The sequence below is a fragment of the Phyllobates terribilis genome, unplaced genomic scaffold (assembly GCF_046119375.1).
Source record: "Phyllobates terribilis strain yellow unplaced genomic scaffold, ASM4611937v1 Scaffold_673__1_contigs__length_839561, whole genome shotgun sequence".
NCBI classification, from domain to species: Eukaryota; Metazoa; Chordata; class Amphibia; order Anura; family Dendrobatidae; genus Phyllobates; species Phyllobates terribilis.
In genome coordinates this window covers 6,461-29,564 of record NW_027363433.1, presented here as the reverse complement: position 1 = coordinate 29,564, position 23,104 = coordinate 6,461, and the positions used below count along the sequence as shown (strand labels likewise).

At 41.5% G+C, this 23,104-nt stretch overlaps 2 protein-coding genes, 1 long non-coding RNA gene and 1 other non-coding gene across 4 annotated transcripts; all 4 read right to left on the bottom strand.

Moving 5' to 3' along the window:
* Positions 1-14,294: 14,294 nt before the first annotated feature.
* On the bottom strand, positions 14,295-17,147 carry LOC141235459 (uncharacterized). Its single transcript, XM_073668140.1, has 2 exons — positions 17,108-17,147; positions 14,295-16,891 (listed from the first exon to the last, which is right to left on the bottom strand). The coding sequence occupies exons 1-2, from the start codon at positions 17,145-17,147 to the stop codon at positions 15,198-15,200; spliced, it is 1,734 nt and encodes a 577-aa protein (XP_073524241.1). The 3' UTR covers positions 14,295-15,197.
* Positions 17,148-17,267: 120 nt separating this feature from the next.
* Positions 17,268-20,420, bottom strand: LOC141235447 (uncharacterized). Its single transcript, XR_012301235.1, has 3 exons — positions 20,328-20,420; positions 20,011-20,140; positions 17,268-19,098 (listed from the first exon to the last, which is right to left on the bottom strand). It is a non-coding gene; the product is annotated as an uncharacterized lncRNA (long non-coding RNA).
* LOC141235461 (U5 spliceosomal RNA) lies at positions 19,241-19,358 on the bottom strand. Its single transcript, XR_012301236.1, has one exon. It is a non-coding gene; the product is annotated as a U5 spliceosomal RNA (small nuclear RNA).
* Positions 20,421-20,592: 172 nt separating the features above from the next.
* LOC141235448 (gastrula zinc finger protein XlCGF66.1-like) lies at positions 20,593-22,436 on the bottom strand. Its single transcript, XM_073668127.1, has 5 exons — positions 22,198-22,436; positions 21,311-21,460; positions 21,005-21,181; positions 20,798-20,921; positions 20,593-20,714 (listed from the first exon to the last, which is right to left on the bottom strand). The coding sequence occupies exons 2-5, from the start codon at positions 21,401-21,403 to the stop codon at positions 20,593-20,595; spliced, it is 516 nt and encodes a 171-aa protein (XP_073524228.1). The 5' UTR covers positions 21,404-21,460; positions 22,198-22,436.
* Positions 22,437-23,104: the final 668 nt, after the last annotated feature.

The following is a 23,104-nucleotide window of genomic DNA, read 5'->3' as shown; positions in this document are numbered from 1 at the left end:
CAGTACTGACCAAAAGTTTGGACACACCTCATTTATTTCGGTATTTTCATGACTATGAAAATTGTACATTCACACTGAAGGCATCAAAACTATGAATTAACACATGTGGAATTATATACTTAACAAAAAAGTGTGAAACAACTGAAAATATGTCTTATATTCTAGGTTCTTCAAAGTAGCCACCTTTTGCTTTGATGACTGCTTTGCACACTCTTGGCATTCTCTTGATGACCTTCAAGAGGTAGTCACCAGAAATGGTCTTCCAACAATCTTGAAGGAGTTCCCAGAGATGCTTAGCACTTGTTGGCCCTTTTGCCTTCACTCTGCGGTCCAGCTCACCCCAAACTATCTCGATTGGGTTCAGGTCTGGTGACTGTGGAGGCCAGGTCATCTGGCGTAGCACCCCATCACTCTCCTTCTTGGTCAAATAGCCCTTACACAGCCTGGAGGTGTGTTTGGGGTCATTGTCCTGTTGAAAAATAAATGATGGTCCAACTAAACGCAAACCGGATGGAATAGCATGCCGCTGCAAGATGCTGTGGTAGCCATGCTTGTTCAGTATGCCTTCAATTTTGAATAAATCCCCAACAGTGTCACCAGCAAAGCACTCCCACAACATCACACCTCCTCCTCCATGCTTCACGGTGGGAACCAGGCATGTAGAGTCCATCCGTTCACCTTTTCTGCGTCGCACAAAGACATGGTGGTTGGAACCAAAGATCTCAAATTTGGACTCATCAGAACAAAGCACAGATTTCCACTGGTCTAATGTCCATTCCTTGTGTTCTTTAGCCCAAACAAGTCTCTTCTGCTTGTTGCCTGTCCTTAGCAGTGGTTTCCTAGCAGCTATTTTACCATGAAGGCCTGCTGCACAAAGTCTCCTCTTAACAGTTGTTGAAGAGATGTGTCTGCTGCTAGAACTCTGTGTGGCATTGACCTGGTCTCTAATCTGAGCTGCTGTTAACCTGCGATTTCTGAGGCTGGTGACTCGGATAAACTTATCCACAGAAGCAGAGGTGACTCTTGGTCTTCCTTTCCTGGGGCGGTCCTCATGTGAGCCAGTTTCTTTGTAGTGCTTGATGGTTTTTGCAACTGCACTTGGGGACACTTGCAAAGTTTTCCCAGTTTTTCGCACTGACTGACCTTCATTTCTTAAAGTAATGATGGCCACTCGTTTTTCTTTACTTAGATACTTTTTTCTTGCCATAATACAAATTCTAACAGTGTATACAGTAGGACTATCAGCTGTGTATCCACCAGACTTCTGCACAACACAACTGATGGTCCCCACCCCATTTATAAGGCAAGAAATCCCACTTATTAAACCTGACAGGGCACACCTGTGAAGTGAAAACCATTTCCAGTGACTATCTCTTGAAGCTCATCAAGAGAATGCCAAGAGTGTGCAAAGCAGTCATCAAATCAAAAGGTGGCTACTTTGAAGAACCTAGAATATAAGACATGTTTTCAGTTGTTTCACACTTTTTTGTTAAGTATATAATGCCATATGTGTTAATTCATAGTTTTGATGCCTTCAGTGTGAATGTACAATTTTCATAGTCATGAAAATACAGAAAAATCTTTAAATGAGAAGCTGTGTCCAAACTTTTGGTCTGTACTGTATAACAGATCAATTGCAATGGGATACGTCTGCATAGAGTCTGATGCAAAACCTGATCGTGAGGCTATAGGTATAGCAAGCATTTATATCTGTATCAATGAAAAACAGATTGTAATGGAAATATTGAAAATCTTTTCTTCTCCACTCTCATAGATATTAAGAAGTCTTTCTCAGACTCCTCTTCCCTCCTCCCCTATAGTAATTGTCCACGGGAGAAGAGCTGACACTTTGGCCAGTGGCCTCTATGCAAATCAACACCCATATGAGAAGGGCCTTGCAAGCAAATGCTGGCCCAAAAGCTACTACCAAACCCAATTAACACAGGCTTGTGATAGATTTACAGCTAACTGAGAAGGTTGTATTCCCAGTGCTTCAAAGGGAATGTAACAAAGGCCTGCTGACGGCCCGAAGCCAATATGGAATAACTAAAGTTCCATATGTCCAATAATAATGGGGCCTATATTTTGGGTGGCAGGGTCAGCTAAAGAACAATATGGATATTTAACCGTCACTGTAAGCCTCTCTGGGGAGCTGTGGCACAAAAGTAACAAAATAGCAGACGGCAGCTATACCATGTGTGGTCTCTGGAGAAAGGTAAAATCATAACGGAAAATATGGTATCTCTTTTGGGCCGCTACGATCAACCCACGATAAGTTATTGCAAAAAAACATATCTAATAAAAATATGAAGGCTGGAGACTAGCCCCCGTGATATCATCACAGGGGGTATGTGGGCAGGTCTCCCCTTAGGCATAAAAGAATCCACGGAGGATGGATCAGCACTTATGTTGGAAGTTACATAATTTGTGTAGCACGGGTCACATTCACTGAACGGCATCGGAGTGCTTCCCTCCACCTATACTGAGTCATCCCTGCGAACTGTATAGAGTAAGTTGAGAATTGGAAGACAACAGTAATGTGTTGCCTGACAAAGGTTTTCTATAGAGTGTGGTGTCCACTTTATAAGATGTTACTATTCCTGTCAGAAAAATATCCAGAAATGGAGTGGAAATCAAAGGTACACCGACAGTTAATTTTAAATTTAAGGAATAAGAATTCAAATACAAAACAAATTGTGACACTAACTGGGGGTCACCTCTCCATACCAAAAGTACATCATCAACATATCTACCAAACCAAAAAATGTGCTCAAAAATGGATTATCATCAGAAAAAATGTAGATTTCTTCCCACCACGACATGTACAGCATAGCCAAAGATGGTGAGAATTTGGTGTCCATGGGGGCTCCAAGTACTTGTAAATAATATTTAGAGTCAAACATAAAATTGTTGTGGGACAACAAATATTTTATGTTATAATGAACCTTTTTAAATTCACAGAATATCCACTATATTTATTTATGGTGTTGAACGGCAATGACGGCCAATGCGTGAGGGATGGAGGAATACAGGTTGACAACATTGCTGGTGACAAACCTATATTCTTCCTGCCACACGAACCTGTCAAAAACCCTCAGGACAGACGTAGTATCTTTCACATAGCTGGTGTTTGAATAACCAGAGGATACAAATGTTCACCAGCCATTGGCTTAAATTCTCATTCAATGAACCCATACCCGAGATAATAGGGCGAAGGGTGGGAGGGAGAGATACCCTTGTGTGAATGGGTAAAATGGGATAATCAGGTAACAGCCAGAGCTTTGTTATTAAACACTGACAAATAAATGCCTTCCTCCAGAATAGTGGACAACATTGTTTTACACAAATTGGTAGGATTCATAGAGACCACCAGAGCAGATTTCATATATCAACAGTTCTAATAGCACATACTCCGGGGCATCAAAACATTGTGTCCATAGAGAATAATGATCTCAGACATTTTTCTTTCTTTGGTCTTGTAAAAGTTCATTATCCGGTAAGGGGTGGAAACAGACAGAAACCCCTTAATATGTGTGAAGCCTTCTGGATCTGACCTGTAAATACTAAATACCCTTCGGGTAATGAATTTCCGCAATGACCTATTTTACATCTATTGATGAAATCCATACTGGTTTATTCCCAGCAGACATCTATATGGTGACATTCCAGGTTTTCTGAATTTATTTTGTGTTTTTCCGGTTATTATTTGCCGGTGTACTTATTTGCCTTTCTGTATATTGCGCTATCATCGCTGATTCATCTTCGCTGAACGCACATAAATGATGCAAATATCTTAAAGATTTTTCAGCAACGACTGAGTATTTCCATTGCAATGTTCTGCAGCTTATTTATCTTCCATTTCTCATATATTTATTTTTGTCCGTTTTTTCGCAATATAATTCAATTATTTGTTTTTCGTTGATAGATAGAAATTCCCGCTATATCCACAGCTTCACGATTAAGTTCTGCATCAGATATTTGTTTTTGTCAGTTTTATTATAATGTAATTACCTGTTTTTCGATGATACAGATAGAAATGCTTGCTCCATCTATAGCCTCACGATCAGGTTTTCTATCAGACTCTATGCAGACGTCTCCCATTGCCATTGATCTGTTATACATCCAGCTCTTGGATATCATGGATTTGTACGCTCCATCTAATCTGATTCGCCATTACAATGCTCCACAGTAATCTGATTCGCCATTACAATGCTCCACAGTAATCTGATTCGCCATTACAATGCTCCACAGTAATCTCCCCAGTGTTCTGTACTTGTTCTCGTCTGTTTTACAATGATTCATCTATTTGCCTCCCGTTGATATGACAGATAATGCTCGGTATATCTGCGGCTCTATGATCCTTTGCCAGGATATTACACTTTGCACCAGATCAGATGCGGGTGGATTTCCTCAATTTTGATTTGCATAATTTTTTCCCCTTTATATGTTCATTGTTATAGGTTTATAGTTTCTCCATATTGGTTATTGTGCATATTATTTTATATTATATTTTTACGTGTGTCAGATCGATAAGAACAATATTTCTATTCACAATTTAGACATTGATGCGTTTTCTCTGTTTATTGGACATTGTTATTGTGATGCTCTATACTGAATCTATCATCCATCTCATGCATACATGTTCCTGTCCCTCTATAATCAGTATATCCTCCCACCTTCCGGTGCTATAGTTGATGGCATTTGTGATGTTCTGACCCTGTGGTCTCATACCTGTACACTTAATCCCGGTGTTGTGTTCCTATATGGGATAATCCCCTGGCAGCTAACACCGGTGGTCTTCACATAAATGTCCTGCAATAAACAGTTTATATACAGAGGGGGATACAGATATGCATGAATAAGAGTATGAGGTCTAATTCTATCTTATTTTTCACCATCATGGTGTTTTGCATTTCTGGCTTGTTGTGTGACGCTTGTAATGATCACCTTGTCTGTATTTGATCTCGTTGCCTTCAATGTGAACTGTGGCTGGGATTTTCTTCACACCTTTTGCATGTCTAATTGATTTCTCATTTTGTGTCATGTGACTCCATTGTGCTTGTATATATATATGTATATATGACTTCATTGTCCTTTTCTCATCTGCTATAACTATGGGCACAACCCTAGCGCCAGAAACGCATAAGAATTTTACTTTTTTTTTTTTTAAATGATCCAATACATTTTTCTCATATTTTACCTGTTGGAGTGCCGATTTTCTCCTTTTCGTTTTCTTCATATGTCTGTGCTCACCAGCGGGACCGGCACCCTTCAGTGGACTATCTTCACTCTGTTTGGATTCAGCGTTGCAGCTCCCTAACCCTCCCTCCTGTTTCTTCACAATATTGTAACACGTATCCTAGGCCTCGATGTTCTCCATACAAACTTGCTCTTAGAATTGTTGAGACGGGAGAAAAAGGTCTGAGGAACGCAGACCGGAACGGACTGAAATATATAAAGAAGATCTGGTAAAATGTCCATTTTGATCACACTAATACGACCAAACCAGGACAAGGGTTTCAAGTTATAATTCATTCGATTTTTAACCATTTGTTCAAGGATGGGTGATATAATTTAAAAGATACAGATCATCCAAGTTCCCCAGAATTTGTATACCCAGGTACTTAATTGTGTCTTTCTGCCACTTAAAGGGGAAGTTAGAAATTAGTTATTGTGTCAGTTCAGGGTTAAAAGTTATGTTCATGGCTTCTGTTTTAGAATAGTTGACTTTAAAATTGCTTACATGGCCGAGTTATTTGAATTCCTTTATTATAGAAGGAAATGAGATCATTGGGTTTGAAACATAGAGCAACAGGTCGTCTGCATGTAGAGCTAGTTTATAGTGATGTGAGTCTATAGTAACTCCACTAATATCTGGATTTGTGTGTAATGCTACCGCTAAATGTTCCATCACCAATGTGTATAGGAGAGGTGATAAGGGACACTCTTGCTTTGTCTCATTTTTAATAGAAAATGTGTCATATAGAAGGCCGTTTACCCTATAGCTTTAGGGTCAGTGTAGAAGGATAGAATTTTAGATAACAAGAAAGCAACGTAATTTGTGGTAGGGTGCTCTTCAAGAAAGTCCAATGCACTGTGTCGAATGCTTTTTTAGCGTAGACAGAAACAAGGCACATTGGGAGCTCCTGTTTTTTGCATGTGAAATTAACGTTTTATTTTTATTATCACGAGCTTCTCTACCCTTAATGAAGCCAACCTGATCGTTGCTGACAATTGAGGGTAGATAGTGGGAGAGCCATGATGTAATCACTTTAGAGAATATTTTGACGTCTACATTATTTAATGATATTGGATGAATATTAGGGCAGGTATTTGGTCCTTTTCCAGGCTTTGATAAAACCGTTATATGAGCCTTAAGTGATTGGGGGTCAAAAGGGGGAGTCTTCTGAGATATTATTGAACACTAATGGTAATAACTGGGGGGAAAACATCTTATAAAATCTATTATTGAATCCATCTGCCCCAGGGTTCTTACCGATAGGAGAGACCGATAAATCATTCCCTATCTCTTGTTCAGTGAAAGCTTTGTCTAGTATCTCCTGCTCAGGGGTCTGTAAGGAAGGAACGGCAGTGTCCTTAATATACTTGTCATTTTTAGTTTCAAGAATATTAGGTGGTATGTCATGGTATTGTCCATGAATATTATATAGCGAACTATAAAAGAAACTAAATGCTTCTGCTATGTCAGTGGGGTTATGAATTTCGGGCCCGGGTGCCCCTTTTATTTTGGATACGTATGTCCTTTGCATCCGTGGATGTAACCTCCTTGCCAATGAGCAACCACATTTATCTGTGAATTCGTACGAGTATCTTCACATGTGATCTTGGCATTTTGTATACGTTTGATCTAGTAAAGACCTTCCCTCCTTTCTTTTTTTCCATTCAGATCATTTTTATTTAACAAAACTAAGAATTACCAAAATTTTCATTTTTTAAATAAACTTTGTGATAAAAAAGAAAATCCAGTAAACAATACAAGAACCGGTTTACAATGATATAAATCCCAATATCGCTCTATAGTACAATGTTTTGGAACAGTAATTTTACATTTGTACATAAATATCTGAATACTTCCTGACGGCTTATTTTTTTTTCCTATTGAGACATCAAAAGAAAAAGAATATATCTAAGAAGGGGCAATTGTGTGGACTGAGACAATTATTTGCTGACACCTTGGGTATAAGGATATAAATTCCTGGCTTACTGTAAGGAAATGGACAAACGATCCAGGATAGTATTTCTGTGAAGGTTCTTTGAAGCAATACCTGGGGTAATTAACCATTGCTCCCATATTTGTATGAATTTCTTGAGAGCGTTCCTTTAATACAAGATCCCCTTTCCAAGCATAGAGTGTTATTTATCCTGGATTTTAGTTCTGTTATCGTTGGGGGAGAATTTTCTATCCAATGTAGTGCCAACAACGTTCTGGCTTGGAATAATATTCCTGAGCTAGCTATTGCCATATGGGAGTCTGGGTCTACGTCCTCTCCCAGGAGTCCTAGGATACAGATTTTAGGTTCCAACTGAAGTTGTATCCCAAATACAGATACAAGAGCGATAATCACCCCCTTCCAGTAGTCGCCAATATTTACACATTCCCACGTCATATGCATCAGGTGGGCATCATTTTGACCACATCTAGGACGTGTCATCCGTTTGCATTTCAATTTTAAATAAAATACTTGAGGATCTATATACTCTATGAATGAGAAGAATTCGGGACAATCTTTGTGACTCTGACAATGAAAGTTTCGGTGTCAAATCCAGTATTTCCCCCATTGCTCCTCAGATAACGGACCTACATCCTCCTCCCATTTTGTCTTAACTATCAAAGGATATTTATCCAAATGTAGGGCCAGTAACTGCCTATAAATAAGGGTTAATAGACCTTTTGTATCCACTGCTTTAGCAATGATATCTATTGGGTGATGTCTATCAATCAGTAGGACGTTTATTCTAGTACCCCTATCCTCCCACTCACTAATATTATTTAGCTTCTATAGCTCTGGTAAGTTATAGTTGTGCCATAAAGGAGTATAGTTTGCGTACTTTCCAATCCCCAGAATATTTTTACCCCTATCCCACATGTTATATATTAACTTTAGTGTACGACATTTTAAGTAATTTTCTCGAGGAGGCCCCATATCTAGTACAGAGAATGGAAGCTTCCACTTGGTTCCTTCCATAAGTAGGTGCCCTGAAATTACACAATATTTGCAAGTACCCCATCCATGAAACTACTTTAGCTCCCTTCTAGCGTTAAGCCGGTCTGCGTATACCTGGAGGGAAGCAGATCATTTATGTTGTTTGTCAAGAAGATCAATCCGCTCAAGCAAATGAGGACTTTAGCTGTTCTCTCCGTTTTTTAGCTTTTATCTATGTTTTATTATTATCCCTCTGAGGACGCATGTGAGTCCTTCCCATTTAAATGGTAAGGCAGTTTCATCATGCTCATATATTTGAAGGAGTCTATACTCAAGAAGGTCTGAGACACAGAGTGAGTCTTTCAGCAGATTATCATTTAGGTTCCAACATCTGAAGCCTTGGTGGAGTCCGGCATAGTCAGATCTATAATATAACGGGAGATGAGTGTCTCTGTCTGAAGCCTTTATAGACTGTGCCGTTACAGGTAAGAGGAGTGTGTATTATGCCGGAGATCACGGTATGAGTAGACACTGAACGCATACTGCGATCTCCCGGCGCCATACTTACCTGACCGGAAGGAGCATTGCCGCGTCGCCTCTCTTCACCGGAGACTGGGGCAGGAGTAAAGGTGTCGGAATCAGCACATGCACGTAGCACTATCCGGCGCCATTTTACTGAAGACACATTTGCAGTGTGTCTTCAGCAAAATGGCGCTGGACAGCACGGTATGGGCATGTGCGTACTCCGGAGCCGCACTCCTTCCCCAGCCTCCAGCAGAACAGAACACTTCAGCGCTGGAGCACAGAGAAGAAAGGTAAGATTAAGTGTTTATTTTTTTGTATGTGTGCAGCGTGAAAGGGATGAGGGCTGCCATACATACCAGGAGTGGGGGGTGATGGGGCCACACATATCAGGATTGGGGGATGAGGGGTACCAAGCATTCCAGGATTGGGGGATGAGGGGTACCATGCATACCAGGATGAGGGTACCACACATACCAGGATTTGGGGGGTGAGGGGTGCCATACATACCAGTATAGGGATGAGGAGTGCCATGCATACAAGGATTGGTGGGTGAGGGGTGCCATGCATACCAGAATAGGGATGAGGGGTACAATACATACCAGGATAGGGACGAGGGGTACCCTACATACCAGGATAGGAATGCGGGGTGCCATGCATACCAGGATAGGGATGAGGGGTACCATACATACCAGGATAGGAATGTGGGGTACTATGCATACCAGGATGAAGGGTACCATGCATACCAGAATAAGGATGAGGGGTACCATGCATACCAGTATAGGGATGAGGGGTGTCATACATACCAGGATAGGGGATAGGGCGCCATGCATACCAGGATAGGGATGAGGGAGCCATGTATACCATGTTTGGGGATGAGGCGTGCCATGCATACCAGGATGAGGAATTGGGTGCCATGCATACCAGGTTTTTGGGATGAGGAGGCCATACATACCAGAATTGGGATGAGGGGTGCCATGTATACCAGGATGAGGGATGGGGTGTCATGCATACCAGGATAGGGATGAGGGGTACCCTACATACCAGGATAGGAATGCGGGGTACCATGCATACCAGGATAGGGATGAGGGGTACCATACATACCAGGATAGGAATGTGGGGTACCATGCATACCAGGATGAGGGGTACCATGCATACCAGAATAGGGATGAGGGGTACCATGCATACCAGTATAGGGATGAGGGGTGCCATACGCACTAGGATAGGGGATTAGATGCCATATATACCAGTATTGGGGATGAGGCATGCATTGCATACCAGGATGAGCGATTGGGTGCCATGCATACCAGGTTTCTGAGATGAGGAGGCCATACATACCATAATTGGGATGAGGGGTGCCATGTATACCAGAATGAGGGATGGGGTGCCATGCATACCAGGACGAGTGGTACCATACATACCAGGATAGGGATGAGGGGTACCATGCATACCAGGATAGGAATGAGGGGCACCATGCATACCAGGAAGAGGGATGGGGTGCCATGCATACCAGGAAGAGGGATGGGGTGACATGCATACCAGGATTGGGGGATGAGTGGTGCCATGCATACCAGGATGAGGGATTTGGTTATATACATACCAGGATTGGGATGAGGGGTGCAATGTATACCAGATTTGGAATGAGGGGTGCCATGCATACCAGGATTGGGGGATGAGGAGGCCATACATACCAGGATTGGGGGATGAGGGGTGCCATACATACTAGGATAGGGATGAGGGGTACCATGCATACCAGGATGAGGGATGGGGTGCCATGCATACCAGGATTGGGGGATGAGTGGTGCCATGCATACCAGGATGAGGGATTTGGTACCATACATATCAGGATTGGGATGAGGGGTGCAATGTATACCAGATTTGGAATGAGAGGTGCCATGCATACCAAGATTGGGGATAAGGGGTGCCATGCATATCAGGATAGGGGATGAGGGGTGCCATGCATACCAGGATTGGGGGTGAGGGGTGCTATGCATAACAGGATTGGGAATGAGGGGTGTCATGCATACCAGGATGGGGATGAGGGGTGCCATGCATACCAGGATGGGGATGAGGGGTGCCATGCATACCGGGATAGGATGGTGGGGGCAGCAGAAATACCAGGAGGGGGGCAGCACATACCAGCATGGGAGACTATATACCAATAAAAATGCTCGCCACCCGGGCATAGAACGGGTTCAATAGCTAGTTACAATATACAGGAGCATGATCTGACCATACAGCAGTTCCTACCTGAGATGTAGGTTGCCATGTAGGCAAGTGACGGCTAATTAAGAAAAGGACTATATGGCTATGCATATTGTGTAAAGGAGACGTATAATCCTTTACGTCTGGATGTAGTATCATCCATACATCAATCGGTTGAGACCAAAGCACAATTAGCAAAGCTTTTGTTTGTGTTTTAGATTGGTGACTCCAGCCCCGGGACGCGTCTAAAGAAGGATCCAAGACAAATTTAAAGTCACCTCCAATGATGATAACGTCCTCCGCAAAATATTTTAGTTTGTTTAAGTAATGACGGCATGTCTCAATTTGGTCACAATTAGGGAGATAGAAGTTTGCCAAAGTCAAAATTTTGGCGTATATGGAGATCTTAACAAACACATACCTCCCCTCCGTGTCAGACAGAGTTTCTACAATAGTATGCAGCAGTGATCTGTGGCGGCCGATACTCAGCACCTTAGACTTTAAAACAGCATTTTTCTGGGACGCCAAGATGAATAATATCTATTAGTAATCTGAGGTACAGTATATGATCGCCTCTAAAGTGTGACTCCTGAAGAAAGAGAAAATGTACGTGCTGTTTATGCCTGTGATAAAACACTTGAGCTCCTTTCTCTGGAACATTAAGTCCTCTGACATTCAATGAACAAGTTTTGAGTTGTGCCATATTATATGAAAAAAAGGAGGAATGGAAGAGAGAAAGATTAAGAGAGGAAGTATAGACGGTAGATAGTAACGTCTACCTCTCAGTGTCTAAGAAGTATAGATTATGAATATATCAAAACAGTAGGAAATTGTGAAACAAGCAGATCCCAATGCAAGTCCCTAACTGGGGGTTGTCTTTACAGGCGCAAGTCAAACTTTCAGTTCTAGGATTCCTATTAGGTGGAACCATGGAATATAAAGCAAGTAAAGTAATAAAGCCTGATATAACAGTAGTATCATGTGAACTCAACTTATACAGTGCCTACAAGTAGTATTCAACCCCCTGCAGATTTAGCTGGTTTGATAAGATGCAAATAAGTTAGAGCCTTCAAACTGCAAACGAGAGTAGGTTTTATGAACAGAAGCATAAATCTTACAAACCAAAAAGTTATGTTGCTCAGTTGAATTTTATTAAATTTTAAACATAAAAGTGTGGGTCAATTATTATTCAACCCCTATGTTTAATATTTTGTGGAATAACCCTTGTTTCCAATTACAGCTAATAATCGTCTTTTATAAGACCTGATCAGGCCGGCACAGGTCTGTGGAGTTATCTTGGCCCACTCCTCCATGCAGATCTTCTCCAAGTTATCTAGGTTCTTTGGGTGTCTCATGTGGACTTTATTCTTGAGCTCCTTCCACAAGTTTTCAATTGGGTTAAGGTCAGGAGAGTGACTAGGCCACTCCAACACCTTGACTTTTTCCCTCTTGAACCAGGCCTTGGTTTTCTTGGCTGTGTGCTTTGGGTTGTTGTCTTGTTGGAAGATGAAATTACGACCCATCTTAAGATCCTTGATGGAGGAGCGGAGGTTCTTGGCCAAAATCTCTAGGTAGGCCGTGCTATCCATCTTCCCATGGATGCGGACCAGATGGCCAGGCCCCTTGGCAGAGAAACAGCCCCACAGCATGATGCTGCCACCACCATGCTTGACTGTAGGGATGGTATTCTTGGGGTCGTATGCAGTGCCATCCAGTCTCCAAACGTCACGTGTGTGGTTGGCACCAAAGATCTCGATCTTGGTCTCATCAGACCATAGAATCTTGAACCAGTGTGTCTCAGAGTCCTCCAAGTGATCATGAGCAAACTGTAGACAAGCCTTGACATGACGCTTTGAAAGTAAAGGTATCTTAAGGGCTCGTCTGGAACGGAGACCATTGAGGTGGAGTACGTTACTTATGGTATTGACTGAAACCAATGTCCCCACTGCCATGAGATCTTCCCGGAGCTCCTTCCTTGTTGTCCTTGGGTTAGCCTTGACTCTTCGGACAAGCCTGGCCTCGGCACGGGAGGACACTTTCAAAGGCTGTCCAGGCCGTGGAAGGCTAACAGTAGTTCCATAAGCCTTCCACTTACAGATGATGCTCCCAACAGTGGAGACAGGTAGGCCCAACTCCTTGGAAAGGGTTTTGTACCCCTTGCCAGCCTTGTGACCCTCCACGATCTTGTCTCTGATGGCCTTGGAATGCTCCTTTGTCTTTCCCATGTTGACCATGTCTGAGTGCTGTTCACAAGTTTGGGGAGGGTCTTAAATAGTCAGAAAAGGCTGGCAAAAGAGATCTTTAATCCACACATGTGAAGCTCATTATTCTTGGTGCCTGAACTACTTCTTAATACTTTAGGGGGACCAAACAGAATTCTTGTGGTTTGAGGGGTTGAATAATAAATGACACTCTGAATTAACTTTTAACGTTTAAAAAAAAAAAAAAAAAAAAAAAAACAAAAACAAAAGTTGCTGCAGTGCATTTCCCACTTCCAGGCTGATCTACAGTACAAATGTCACAATGCCAAGTTAATTCCGCATGTGTCAACCAGCAAAATCTGCAGGGGGTTGAATACTACTTGTAGGCACTGTATCCTGGTCTAAGATCTTATATGAACTTAGACATTCTATATAGTGGAAGAGTGGCACCTAATGCTCTATTTAGATATATCTAATTATATGCTTAAAGAAATAAGTAAGCATCTGCAAACTGTCTCTCATCAGGGAAGACCAGATTCATTTCAGGAGCTCATATGATTGGCAGGTTCCTTTCCCACCTGCTGCATCACCATCAAGTTCCTGATCCATTGAACGCCTTCTGTGATGTGCTGGAACTCTCTGTGGCAATGGTGGAGCAGGTGGCCAGTCAGATATATGGAATGTCCAGGGCATCACAAATAGGTCTCATGTTGCTTGGATCTTTGAAAATATACAGCTGTAATGGGTACCCCCAGGAGTACATCAGGCCATTTTCCCGGATGGCATCAAGTAGTGGTTTCAATACCCTTCTTTTAGCAAGTGTCATTCAGGATAGATATGTGAGCAATTATATGTGTTTTCCATTTAAATCAGCAGGATCCAACTCCTCTGCTTTCCTCACAATGGCCTCTTTTACATTGAAAAAAATGTATGCGACAGATAATGTCCCTTGGACACTCAGGATCTGGGCCATGATTGCCTATTGTACGGTGCGCCTTTTAAATCTCCAGCTCCTTATCAATAGGATCACCAAGGATATTATGAATAATGATCACAGTGTTGGCATGATCGCTTGTGCATTGATGCTTTCAGGTATACCCCTTATCCAGATATTATTGTGATTTTCTTGATCATCAACCATATTAAACAGATGGTTTATTTACTGTCTGTGAAGATCCAGTGTTAGTTTCTGAGCATTATGATGGCCTCTAACTTGGACGACAATATCCTCTAATCTCTGTACCTTGTCAGTAAGCTGTGACAGGATAGAAGTGAGGGGACGTATTTCAGTATTGGATGTGGTCTCAAGCCTCTGAATATATTGCTCCATATCTTCTTTAGTAGGGATAGACGCAATCTGATATACAAATAAGTTATGTTGTTCCCCATATCAGAATAACCTGTGGCTGGGGGGTAAATGTCCCTGTGAAGCAAGCACTGCTCAGTATGGGGGCTTTGGTGAGAAAAAGGGTGATTTGTGGAGCTGTTTTCCTGTGAGGCCTACATTAAGAGAGAAGTTGGTGCAGGACTTACAGGCTGGAGCTTTCTGGCATCATGAAGGTTAAGACTGCTTCTTTTTCCACGCTGAGGTGAGGCAGTAATGGAGCAGGAAGATAAGACCTTCCATAAGAAACGCTGCATACCAGACATGCTGACAGAGGTGGAGGACCTCAGATTAAACTCTGATCTCTTCTTTCTTTCCCATATCGGACAGCATGTTTGAGGCTGTAAATTGCTTATAATTCCCCCAAGAACACGGTCTGAAGAGAGTGCTTTCAGTGTGTGCATTCTCTTGGTGCTATGTCCAGGCCATGCCCTTCCTGTTGATGTATAATACGTCTGAAGGTGGCGGTGATTGGGGGCAGGATTGTGTGATGTAACATCCTTACGGAAACGCGATGGAAGCGGCGCCAGAACAGGGAGTGTGTATGTGTGTTTTTATTTTAACAAGGCCAAACATAATGAATGAGATAGAGTTGATCTAGTAGTGGACAACCCCTTTTATGAAGATACAATTTTTGGTTAAAAATGAAAAAGGCTTCTCCCCTGTGTGACTTCACTGAAGTTTGTTAAGAGTTGATTTCCGTGTAAAACATTTCCCACATTAAGAACATGAAAATGGCTTCTCGTCTGTGTGAGTTCTCTGGTGACTAAGAAGTGATGATTTCTTCACAAAACATTTCCCACATTCTGAACAGGAAAAAGGTTTCTCCCCTGTGTGAGTTCTCTGGTGCTTAACCAAATCTGATTTATCTTTAAAACATTTCCCACATTCTGAACAGGAAAAAGGTTTCTCCCCTGTGTGAGTTCTCTGGTGCTTAACCAAATCTGATTTCTGAATAAAACATTTCCCACATTCTGAACAGGGAAAAGGCTTCTCCCCTGTGTGAGTTCTCTGGTGATTAACCAAATCTGATTTATGGTTAAAACATTTCCCACATTCTGAACAGCAAAAAGGCTTCTCCCCTGTGTGAATTCTCTGGTGCTTAACCAAATCTGATTTCTGGTTAAAACATTTCCCACATTCTGAACAGAAAAAAGGCTTCTCCCCTGTGTGAGTTCTGTTGTGCTTAACCAAAACTGATTTATCTTTAAAACATTTCCCACATTCTGAACAGCAAAAAGGTTTCTCCCCTGTGTGAGTTCTCTGGTGCTTAACCAAATCTGATTTCAGGTTAAAACATTTCCCACATTCTGAACAGGAAAAAGTTTTTTCCCCTGTGTGAGTTCTCTGGTGATTAACCAAATCTGATTTCTGGTTAAAACATTTCCCACATTCTGAACAGCAAAAAGGCTTCTCCCCTGTGTGAATTCTCTGGTGCTTAACCAAATCTGATTTCCAGCTAAAACATTTTCCACATTCTGAACATGAAAAAGGCTTCTCATGTGTGTGAGTTCTCTGGTGCTTAACCAAATCTGATTTCTGGTTAAAACATTTCCCACATTCTGAACAGGAAAAATGCTTCTCCCCTGTGTGAGTTCTCTTGTGCTTAACCAAACCTGATTTCTGGCTACAACATTTTCCACATTCTGAACAGGAAAAAGGCTTCTCCCCTGTGTGAGTTCTCTTGTGCTTAACCAAATCTGATTTCCGGCTAAAACATTTTCCACATTCTGAACAGGAAAAAGGCTTCTCATGTGTGTGAGTTCTCTGGTGCTTAACCAAATCTGATTTCTGGTTATAACATTTCCCACATTCTGAACAGGAAAAGGGCTTCTCCCCTGTGTGAGTTCTTTTGTGTTTAACCAAACCTGATTTCCGGCTAAAACATTTTCCACATTTTGAACAGGAAAAAGGCTTCTCCCCTGTGTGAGTTATCTGATGTCTGATTAAACTTGATTTCTCTGTAAAACAATTTCCACTTTCTGAACAAGAAAATGGCTTCTCCTCTGTGTGACTTCTCTGGTGATTAACAAGATTTGATTTCTGGTTAAAAAATTTCCCACAGTTGAAACATAAAAATCTATTCTCTGCTGTGTGAATGCTTTGATGTTTAAGAAAAGACTTTTCGAGGGAAAAACTATTTCCATACTCTGAACATGAAAATGGCTTCTTTGCTTTAGGAGCAATTTGTTTTTTAATGCTTATTTTGTGACTTTGATTTTCCTTAGTAGTCGGTAATGAATCAGAAGACAGGACCTGTTTCAAAGGAACAGAAGACAGATCTTTGCTGTGAAGGGATGATGGTATATCTGGAGTAATAGCATTCACTTCAATTGTATCCTGTGGGATCTCAAGATCATCTGATTTAAAAATTGAAGATGTCAGCTGTCCCTCTGATCTCCTGGTACAGTCATCTGCTAAGAATAAAACCAATTATTATTTATGGATAACATATCCTTAAAATTTATATTGTTGAATATTTCTACTTAAACTCTCCGTAAAAATGCACTTTATGTAAAAGTATCATTATCTACCAAGAAAAAAATCACAGAAAAATCAGCTTTACCAACACCAAATCAGATAACAAATGCACTAGGATTTTAGTGTTGGTTGGGTGTACTGGGGTGCACTTATATAGTGCTGGGCAGCCTTTCTGCCCAGTATGGACATCATCAGTATCCTAAGCCAGACACAGTGCATCAAACCTACCTGTGTGACTGGCGTCCTATGCAAGCTTCATCTGTGTGCATCTTTAATACTAGGCAACCACCCTCTCCATGAATTGGTACGATTATTGGTGTTAGTAAGGCTGTATCTTTTTCTGTGATTTTTTTAAATTTTGCCCTATGTTAGCCGTCATTATTCACCAAGACAATAACAGTTCACAGTTTAATAGAAAACCTCATAGGATGAACCAGTGGATCGTAGTGTTCAACTGTTTGTTAATTCTGCCTCCCAAATATGGAATAAAAAGCCACCAAACAATGTTATGTAGGCAAAAATAATATCAATAATAACTTCTACTCATCTCACAAAAAACAAGTCCCCACTCAGGTCCATCATCTGTCAATGGAAAACCAGAGGTTTCCACATTATTAGTGGCTCAAAGGCTTTTGAAAAGCAACATGGCTTCCATAAACCAATCCAGCAATATCCGCTCTCCCAAAGTCAGATCTCCCCCTCACTTCTGAGCCTTGCAGTGCACCCAAAACACATTTAGCATCCATGTATTTGACATTACTATAGTGAGAAGAACCCACTTAATTGATGGTGTGTGTCTCCTGGAGCACAATCTGGGCACTATGTGTTGGGTAATGAAATTAGATATTTGTAATTTTCATTCTCCATCATCCACTGCGTGCTAATTTCTGGAAAGTGCTTGTGGAGTCAAAACAGTCACTACTCCTATAGATTATTTCACTGAGGGTTATAATTTCCAAAATAGTGTCACTTTATGGGGATTTCCACTGCTCTGGTTTTCTGCATTTTGGTCACATGGTGTGTCTCCTCTGGGATCTGGTCCTGCGACGTCTGCTTCTGTCACCAGGAGCCGCCTTATTCATACTGCAGGCGGCGCTGGTGATGGAGGAGACATCAGAACCAGAAGCTCTGGGCCGTGCAGGCTCTGTCCAGCCACTAAGATTAGGGTGCTTGGGACCTGTAGTACCATACAGTCTGGCAGTATGGGTGTGTGTGCTGTCCAGCTGGAGTAATCTGCCCCCTGCTTCAGCCAACAGGAAAGCACCGCACCCTACTAAAGCTGGAAGCTGCCAGATACAGCCTTGTCCTCCTCTGGTTCAGTCCTCTGTGCTCAGCTCCCGGCTTGTGTATTTGTTTCTGTTGTGACCTCGGCCCGTTTACTGACTACTTTTGTGTGATTTTGTATTTTCTCTGACCTCCGTGTTCTGACCCGGCTATCTGACTATTCTTCTTGCCATCTCACATCACAGAACATTAGGTAACACTGTGGCCCAAGCTTAGGGGGTCTCTGTCTAAGTCCAAATCCATGTAGACGGGTTATAGGATGATGAGCAAGGCAAACCCTGGTATCTGGAAAATGCAGTAGATAGCGCTAAGCCTGTTCGTGGTGGCCATCTTTTGAGCTGCCATGTGACCATGAACAGTGTCCCCAATACATTGTGTCTGCAAACTATCCCAGCAAGATCTGCATTCAAATAGCTAAATGTCACTCCTCCACTTCTTAACCTGCCATGTGCCCAGACAGTAGTGTACAACCGTATATAGGGGATTGTCAGATTCAAGAGAAGATGGAATATTATTTGTAAGGTCCATTTGTTTCCTATTATCCTTTGTGAAGAATTCCAAAGTTATCACCATATAAAGTCACACACGTCAGATTTGAAAAATGTCAGAGATAGGTGCTGGGAAAAGAAGTTGTTTCTGCGTTCTCTGGAGTCACGACAAACCATTAGTATGGATAAAAATGTAGGTTTATTGTCTACGCGTTTCAGAGACCACCGACTCCTTCCTCAGGACAACCGTACATAACCTCTTTAACGGGTTTAGTGGTTTAACCACATAGCGGGTTTGGGGGAGCAGATGAAGCTCTCCATTTCTCAGCTCTTTGTGGTTGTTTTTTTCTTTCCATTTTCAGAGCATCCTTCAGTTAAGGGTAAAACAAAAAAAGCAAAAGCATTCAGTCAACGCCCAGAATATAAATACCACGATACCACAAACCATTCAGCAGTTTTGCAGACATTCTGTAAAATCAAAGTAAAATTCCACGTAATCTCTCAATTTGTGCTTAAAAAAAAAAAAAAAATAGAAAAAATATCTCCACAAAACTCAGTTTTGCTCCTCTCCATGGAAATCTTTAGTAAAGGCGAAAGATTTTTACGTTCTGAAGAGAAGCCAGAGTATTTTTCCATAGATTTGAAAAATGGGCCCAGATAGGAACACAAAACTGTCTGCAGGAAGGGGTTAAATCAGAGTATTTTGGGCACTAACTACTATAGTAAAAACTGTGACTATAGACAATAACACATCTACTGAAATGATCAAACTGAACAGTCTCCATCAGTAATAAATGAGTAACTAGTGGTGAAACCTCTCTGGGGTAATTAGAGTATGGGGCTCGGTGGCTCTTGGCAATCTAAACTATGATAAGGGACAATATTTTCTATCCGATGAGTTTCAAGAACAAATATTAGACATTTAAAGTGAACTTTTTATAATAATGCAGAGATGAGGCGTCTTAAATTTAGCTTAGAGATATATCATGGCACAGGTGTAATGTTTTCTGTATAGTTTATCACAATCTGGTTTGAAGTTAGTCGGTTTTAAAAGAAATTGAAAAGTCAGGATAAAGGGAAACTCTGTTGTTATTATACAGAAATTCACACTTGGCCTCACTGCACATTTAATGTTGTCGATCATAAAAGTGAAGTTTGGCCAGAAAGACTGGACCTGGTCTTGTAGGGACCATATGAGGACATTCAGCAGCACAGAAGGGAGAGAAGGTAGATTCAACCAATAAGATACCAGGGTTCTAGGAAGCCAACAGCATCATTACCCTCCGCTTTCTCTTACAGGACCATCATAATATTTTTCTTCAAGTGATTTTCTGGCTTTGTGGTTTACAGATCTGGGCAGGTAACGTCTCCTAATCACAGGGAGTAGGTGGATCCTCCAGGTTGTAAGTTCTATGGAAAAGGGTTTCAATGCCCAAAATCATTTGAACAGTTTTGGGTGGAAGAGAATGTTGTGGTCTAGAGGCAAAATGGTGATCACACGATTGTGATACAGCCGGACTACACAACCGATAAAGCAGCCACAGCCGGTGACTGAGAAGAATCTGTGACTTCTCAGCATTTAGTGGTTACTACTCACCTGGGTAGTCATATGTAGGAATCTCCTCTTTACACCGCTCATCACCCCTCACATATGTCTCTGTAGTATTAATATGGGTCAGATCTTCACCCTAAAACAAATATTGTAAAAGTCACAGACAGATGGAGAAGTCACATCTATGATCAACTCTAATCCTGCCATCTCCACCGTTCTCATTACACAAAAGGAAAACACATAATACTGGTGGATAAAACAAGACTGAACACAAGACCTTCACAGCCGTCTACACATCATAGGGGAGATCTCATGACACCTTCTCTCCATCTACCTGATGATCCTGAGGAACATTGGGATCTTCTTGTTTACAGTCCTGTGGAAGAAGAGGACGGGGACATCTCTCTGGTGTTGTCCTCTTACTGGATAGATCTGTAGGAAACACATACAGGGACTGAATTCATTCTTTACATACAGATAATTATAGGCCGTGTGTATTTAGTCCTGTCTATTACCTGGTGATGTGAGGGGCTGGGGAACCTCCATCATGACGTCTTTGTACAAATCTTTGTGTCCTTCTAAATACTCCCACTCCTCCATGGAAAAATAGACAGTGACATCCTGACATCTTAGAGGAACCTGACACATACAATGATACAGTCATCCCCCCAATCATTTAATAGCGTTACTGTATAATGTCCCAGCATTCCCAGCAGTGTCACCTCTCCAGTCAGCAGCTCAATCATCTTGTAGGTGAGTTCTACGATCTTCCGGTCATTGATGTCATCATGTATGAAGGGGTGAGATTGAGGCCCTGTGATTGGGCTCAGGGGTCTTTCCCATCCCTCAGACACAGGGTCCTGACAGCACTCACTAGAGGTCTTCACTAATATGTAATCCTGGTTATGGAAAGACATATAAATAAATCTCACTACAGAAATTTCCAGAGTCCTCACCACTCCAGTTCTGTCCATCTGTTATTCCCATAGATAAGAATGATGTAATGTGACGTCATCAGAATCTCTCACCTCTCCAGTAAGCCGGAAGAGGATCTCTAGGGTGAGGTGTAATATCCTCTCCGCTATTTTGTCCCTGTCCATATCCATCTTTGATGGTTCCATAAGGAAAATTCTCTTAAATACAAGATCTTCACTGAGAGGATCTGATATTGTAGGGACCTGAATGAGAAGATGATGAGCCTATGTAACATCATAAAAATCCTGTGTAATAATACAATTACTGGAGATAATAAGGGAAACATATGAGGAGATTTATTATTTTACAGTATTTAGTTTTCTGCTTTACATCTAGTAATAAAACCTATATATTTTAGGCCACAAACAAGCAGTTTCTTCCTTGGAGTCTGCAGCTGAACACGTTTCTCATAGACTCATCTTCCATAAAGCTAATTCTCGTCTGATTTACGGACACTGGAATCAGCATTAGCAATACTGCAGGAGATATTCATTACACGTGACATGAGAAATAACTACTTCATGAGAACAACATCTTCATCTTCTACTACGGCTCTTGAAACATATTTAGCCAGAGTCCGTCACTGACTACATCTCCACCGGCCGTCTATATGAATGTTTCCCGTCTTCCCCGGACTGTAATCTTCTATCACGTTAGTTCTCATGTCTGAACAGAAAAAAGGCTTCTCCTCTGTGTGACTTCTCTGGTGATTAACAAAATTTGATTTCTGGTTAAAAAATTTCCCACACTTGAAACAAAAAAATCTATTCTCTGATGTGTGAATGTTTTGATGTTTAAGAAAAGACTTTTCAAGGAAAAAACTATTTCCACATTCTGAACATGAAAATGGCTTCTTTGCTTTAGGAGCAATTTCTTTTTTAAAGCTCATTTTGTGACTTTGATTTTCCTTAGTAGTCGGTAATGAATCAGAAGACAGGACCTGTTTCAAATGATCAGATGACAGATCTTTGCTGTGAAGGGATGATGGTATATCTGGAGTAATGGCATTCACTTCAATTGTATCTTGTGTAATCTCAAGATCATCTGATTTAAAAATTGAAGATGTCAGCTGTCCCTCTGATCTCCTGGTACAGTCATCTGCCAAGAAGAAAACCAATTATTATTTATGAATAGCATATTCTTAAAATTTATATTGTTGAATATTTCTAATTAAACTCTACGTAAAAATGTACTTTATGTAAAAGTATCATTATTTACCAAGAAAACATCGCAGAAAAATCAGCCTTAGGGTATGTGCACACGATGCAGAAATGCTCAGGATTTTTTCCTGAGCGTTTCAGCATCTCTCTGGCAGGAAAAAACGCATGCGGATTGTACATGCGGTTTCCTGCCAGGGACATGCGGAAATGAAGCGGTCTTCACTTTCATTTCCGCAGGCGGGTTGACAAGCGCTTCCCAAGCGATTTTAGCATCACTTGGAAAGTGCTTGTCAACTTTCCACTATATAAATCCATGCAACCGGCATGGATTTATATAGTGTGTGAATGTCAAAAAATAAAAAATAAATCTATACTTTACCCTCTGATGGCCCCCGGTGTCCTGCTTCATCGGTCCCGGCTGCCGGCAGTGAAGACTTTAGGACCTTCCGACGTCAGCGTCACGTGACCCGTCACATGACTCTGACGTCAGCGAAGGTCCTTCATTCAACCGCGAAGTGCCCGGGAAGACAGCAGGATGCAGCGCGGGCCGTCAGAAGGTGAGAATACATATATTTTTTATTTTATTCTTTTTTTTTTAATGGTACCTGGTTCTGGATGCGAGTCCCCTCATCCACACCCGGGTACCATCCGCACATTAGACCGCATGAAAAGCGCATCAACATATAC

Bases quoted from the DNA above. Each gene is read 5' to 3' on its own strand.
- LOC141235459 (XM_073668140.1), bottom strand. From the start codon at position 17,147: ATGTCCATACTGGGCAGAAAGGCTGCCCAGCACTATATAA. The intron at 16,892-17,107 runs GTGCACCCCAGT...TATTCTTAGCAG, and splicing joins GGCTGCCCAGCACTATATAA to ATGACTGTACCAGGAGATCA.
- LOC141235448 (XM_073668127.1), bottom strand. From the start codon at position 21,403: ATGGAACCATCAAAGATGGATATGGACAGGGACAAAATAGCGGAGAGG. The intron at 21,182-21,310 runs GTGAGAGATTCT...TTCCATAACCAG, and splicing joins TCTTCCGGCTTACTGGAGAG to GATTACATATTAGTGAAGAC. The intron at 20,922-21,004 runs GTGACACTGCTG...TGTATGTGTCAG, and splicing joins TTGAGCTGCTGACTGGAGAG to GTTCCTCTAAGATGTCAGGA.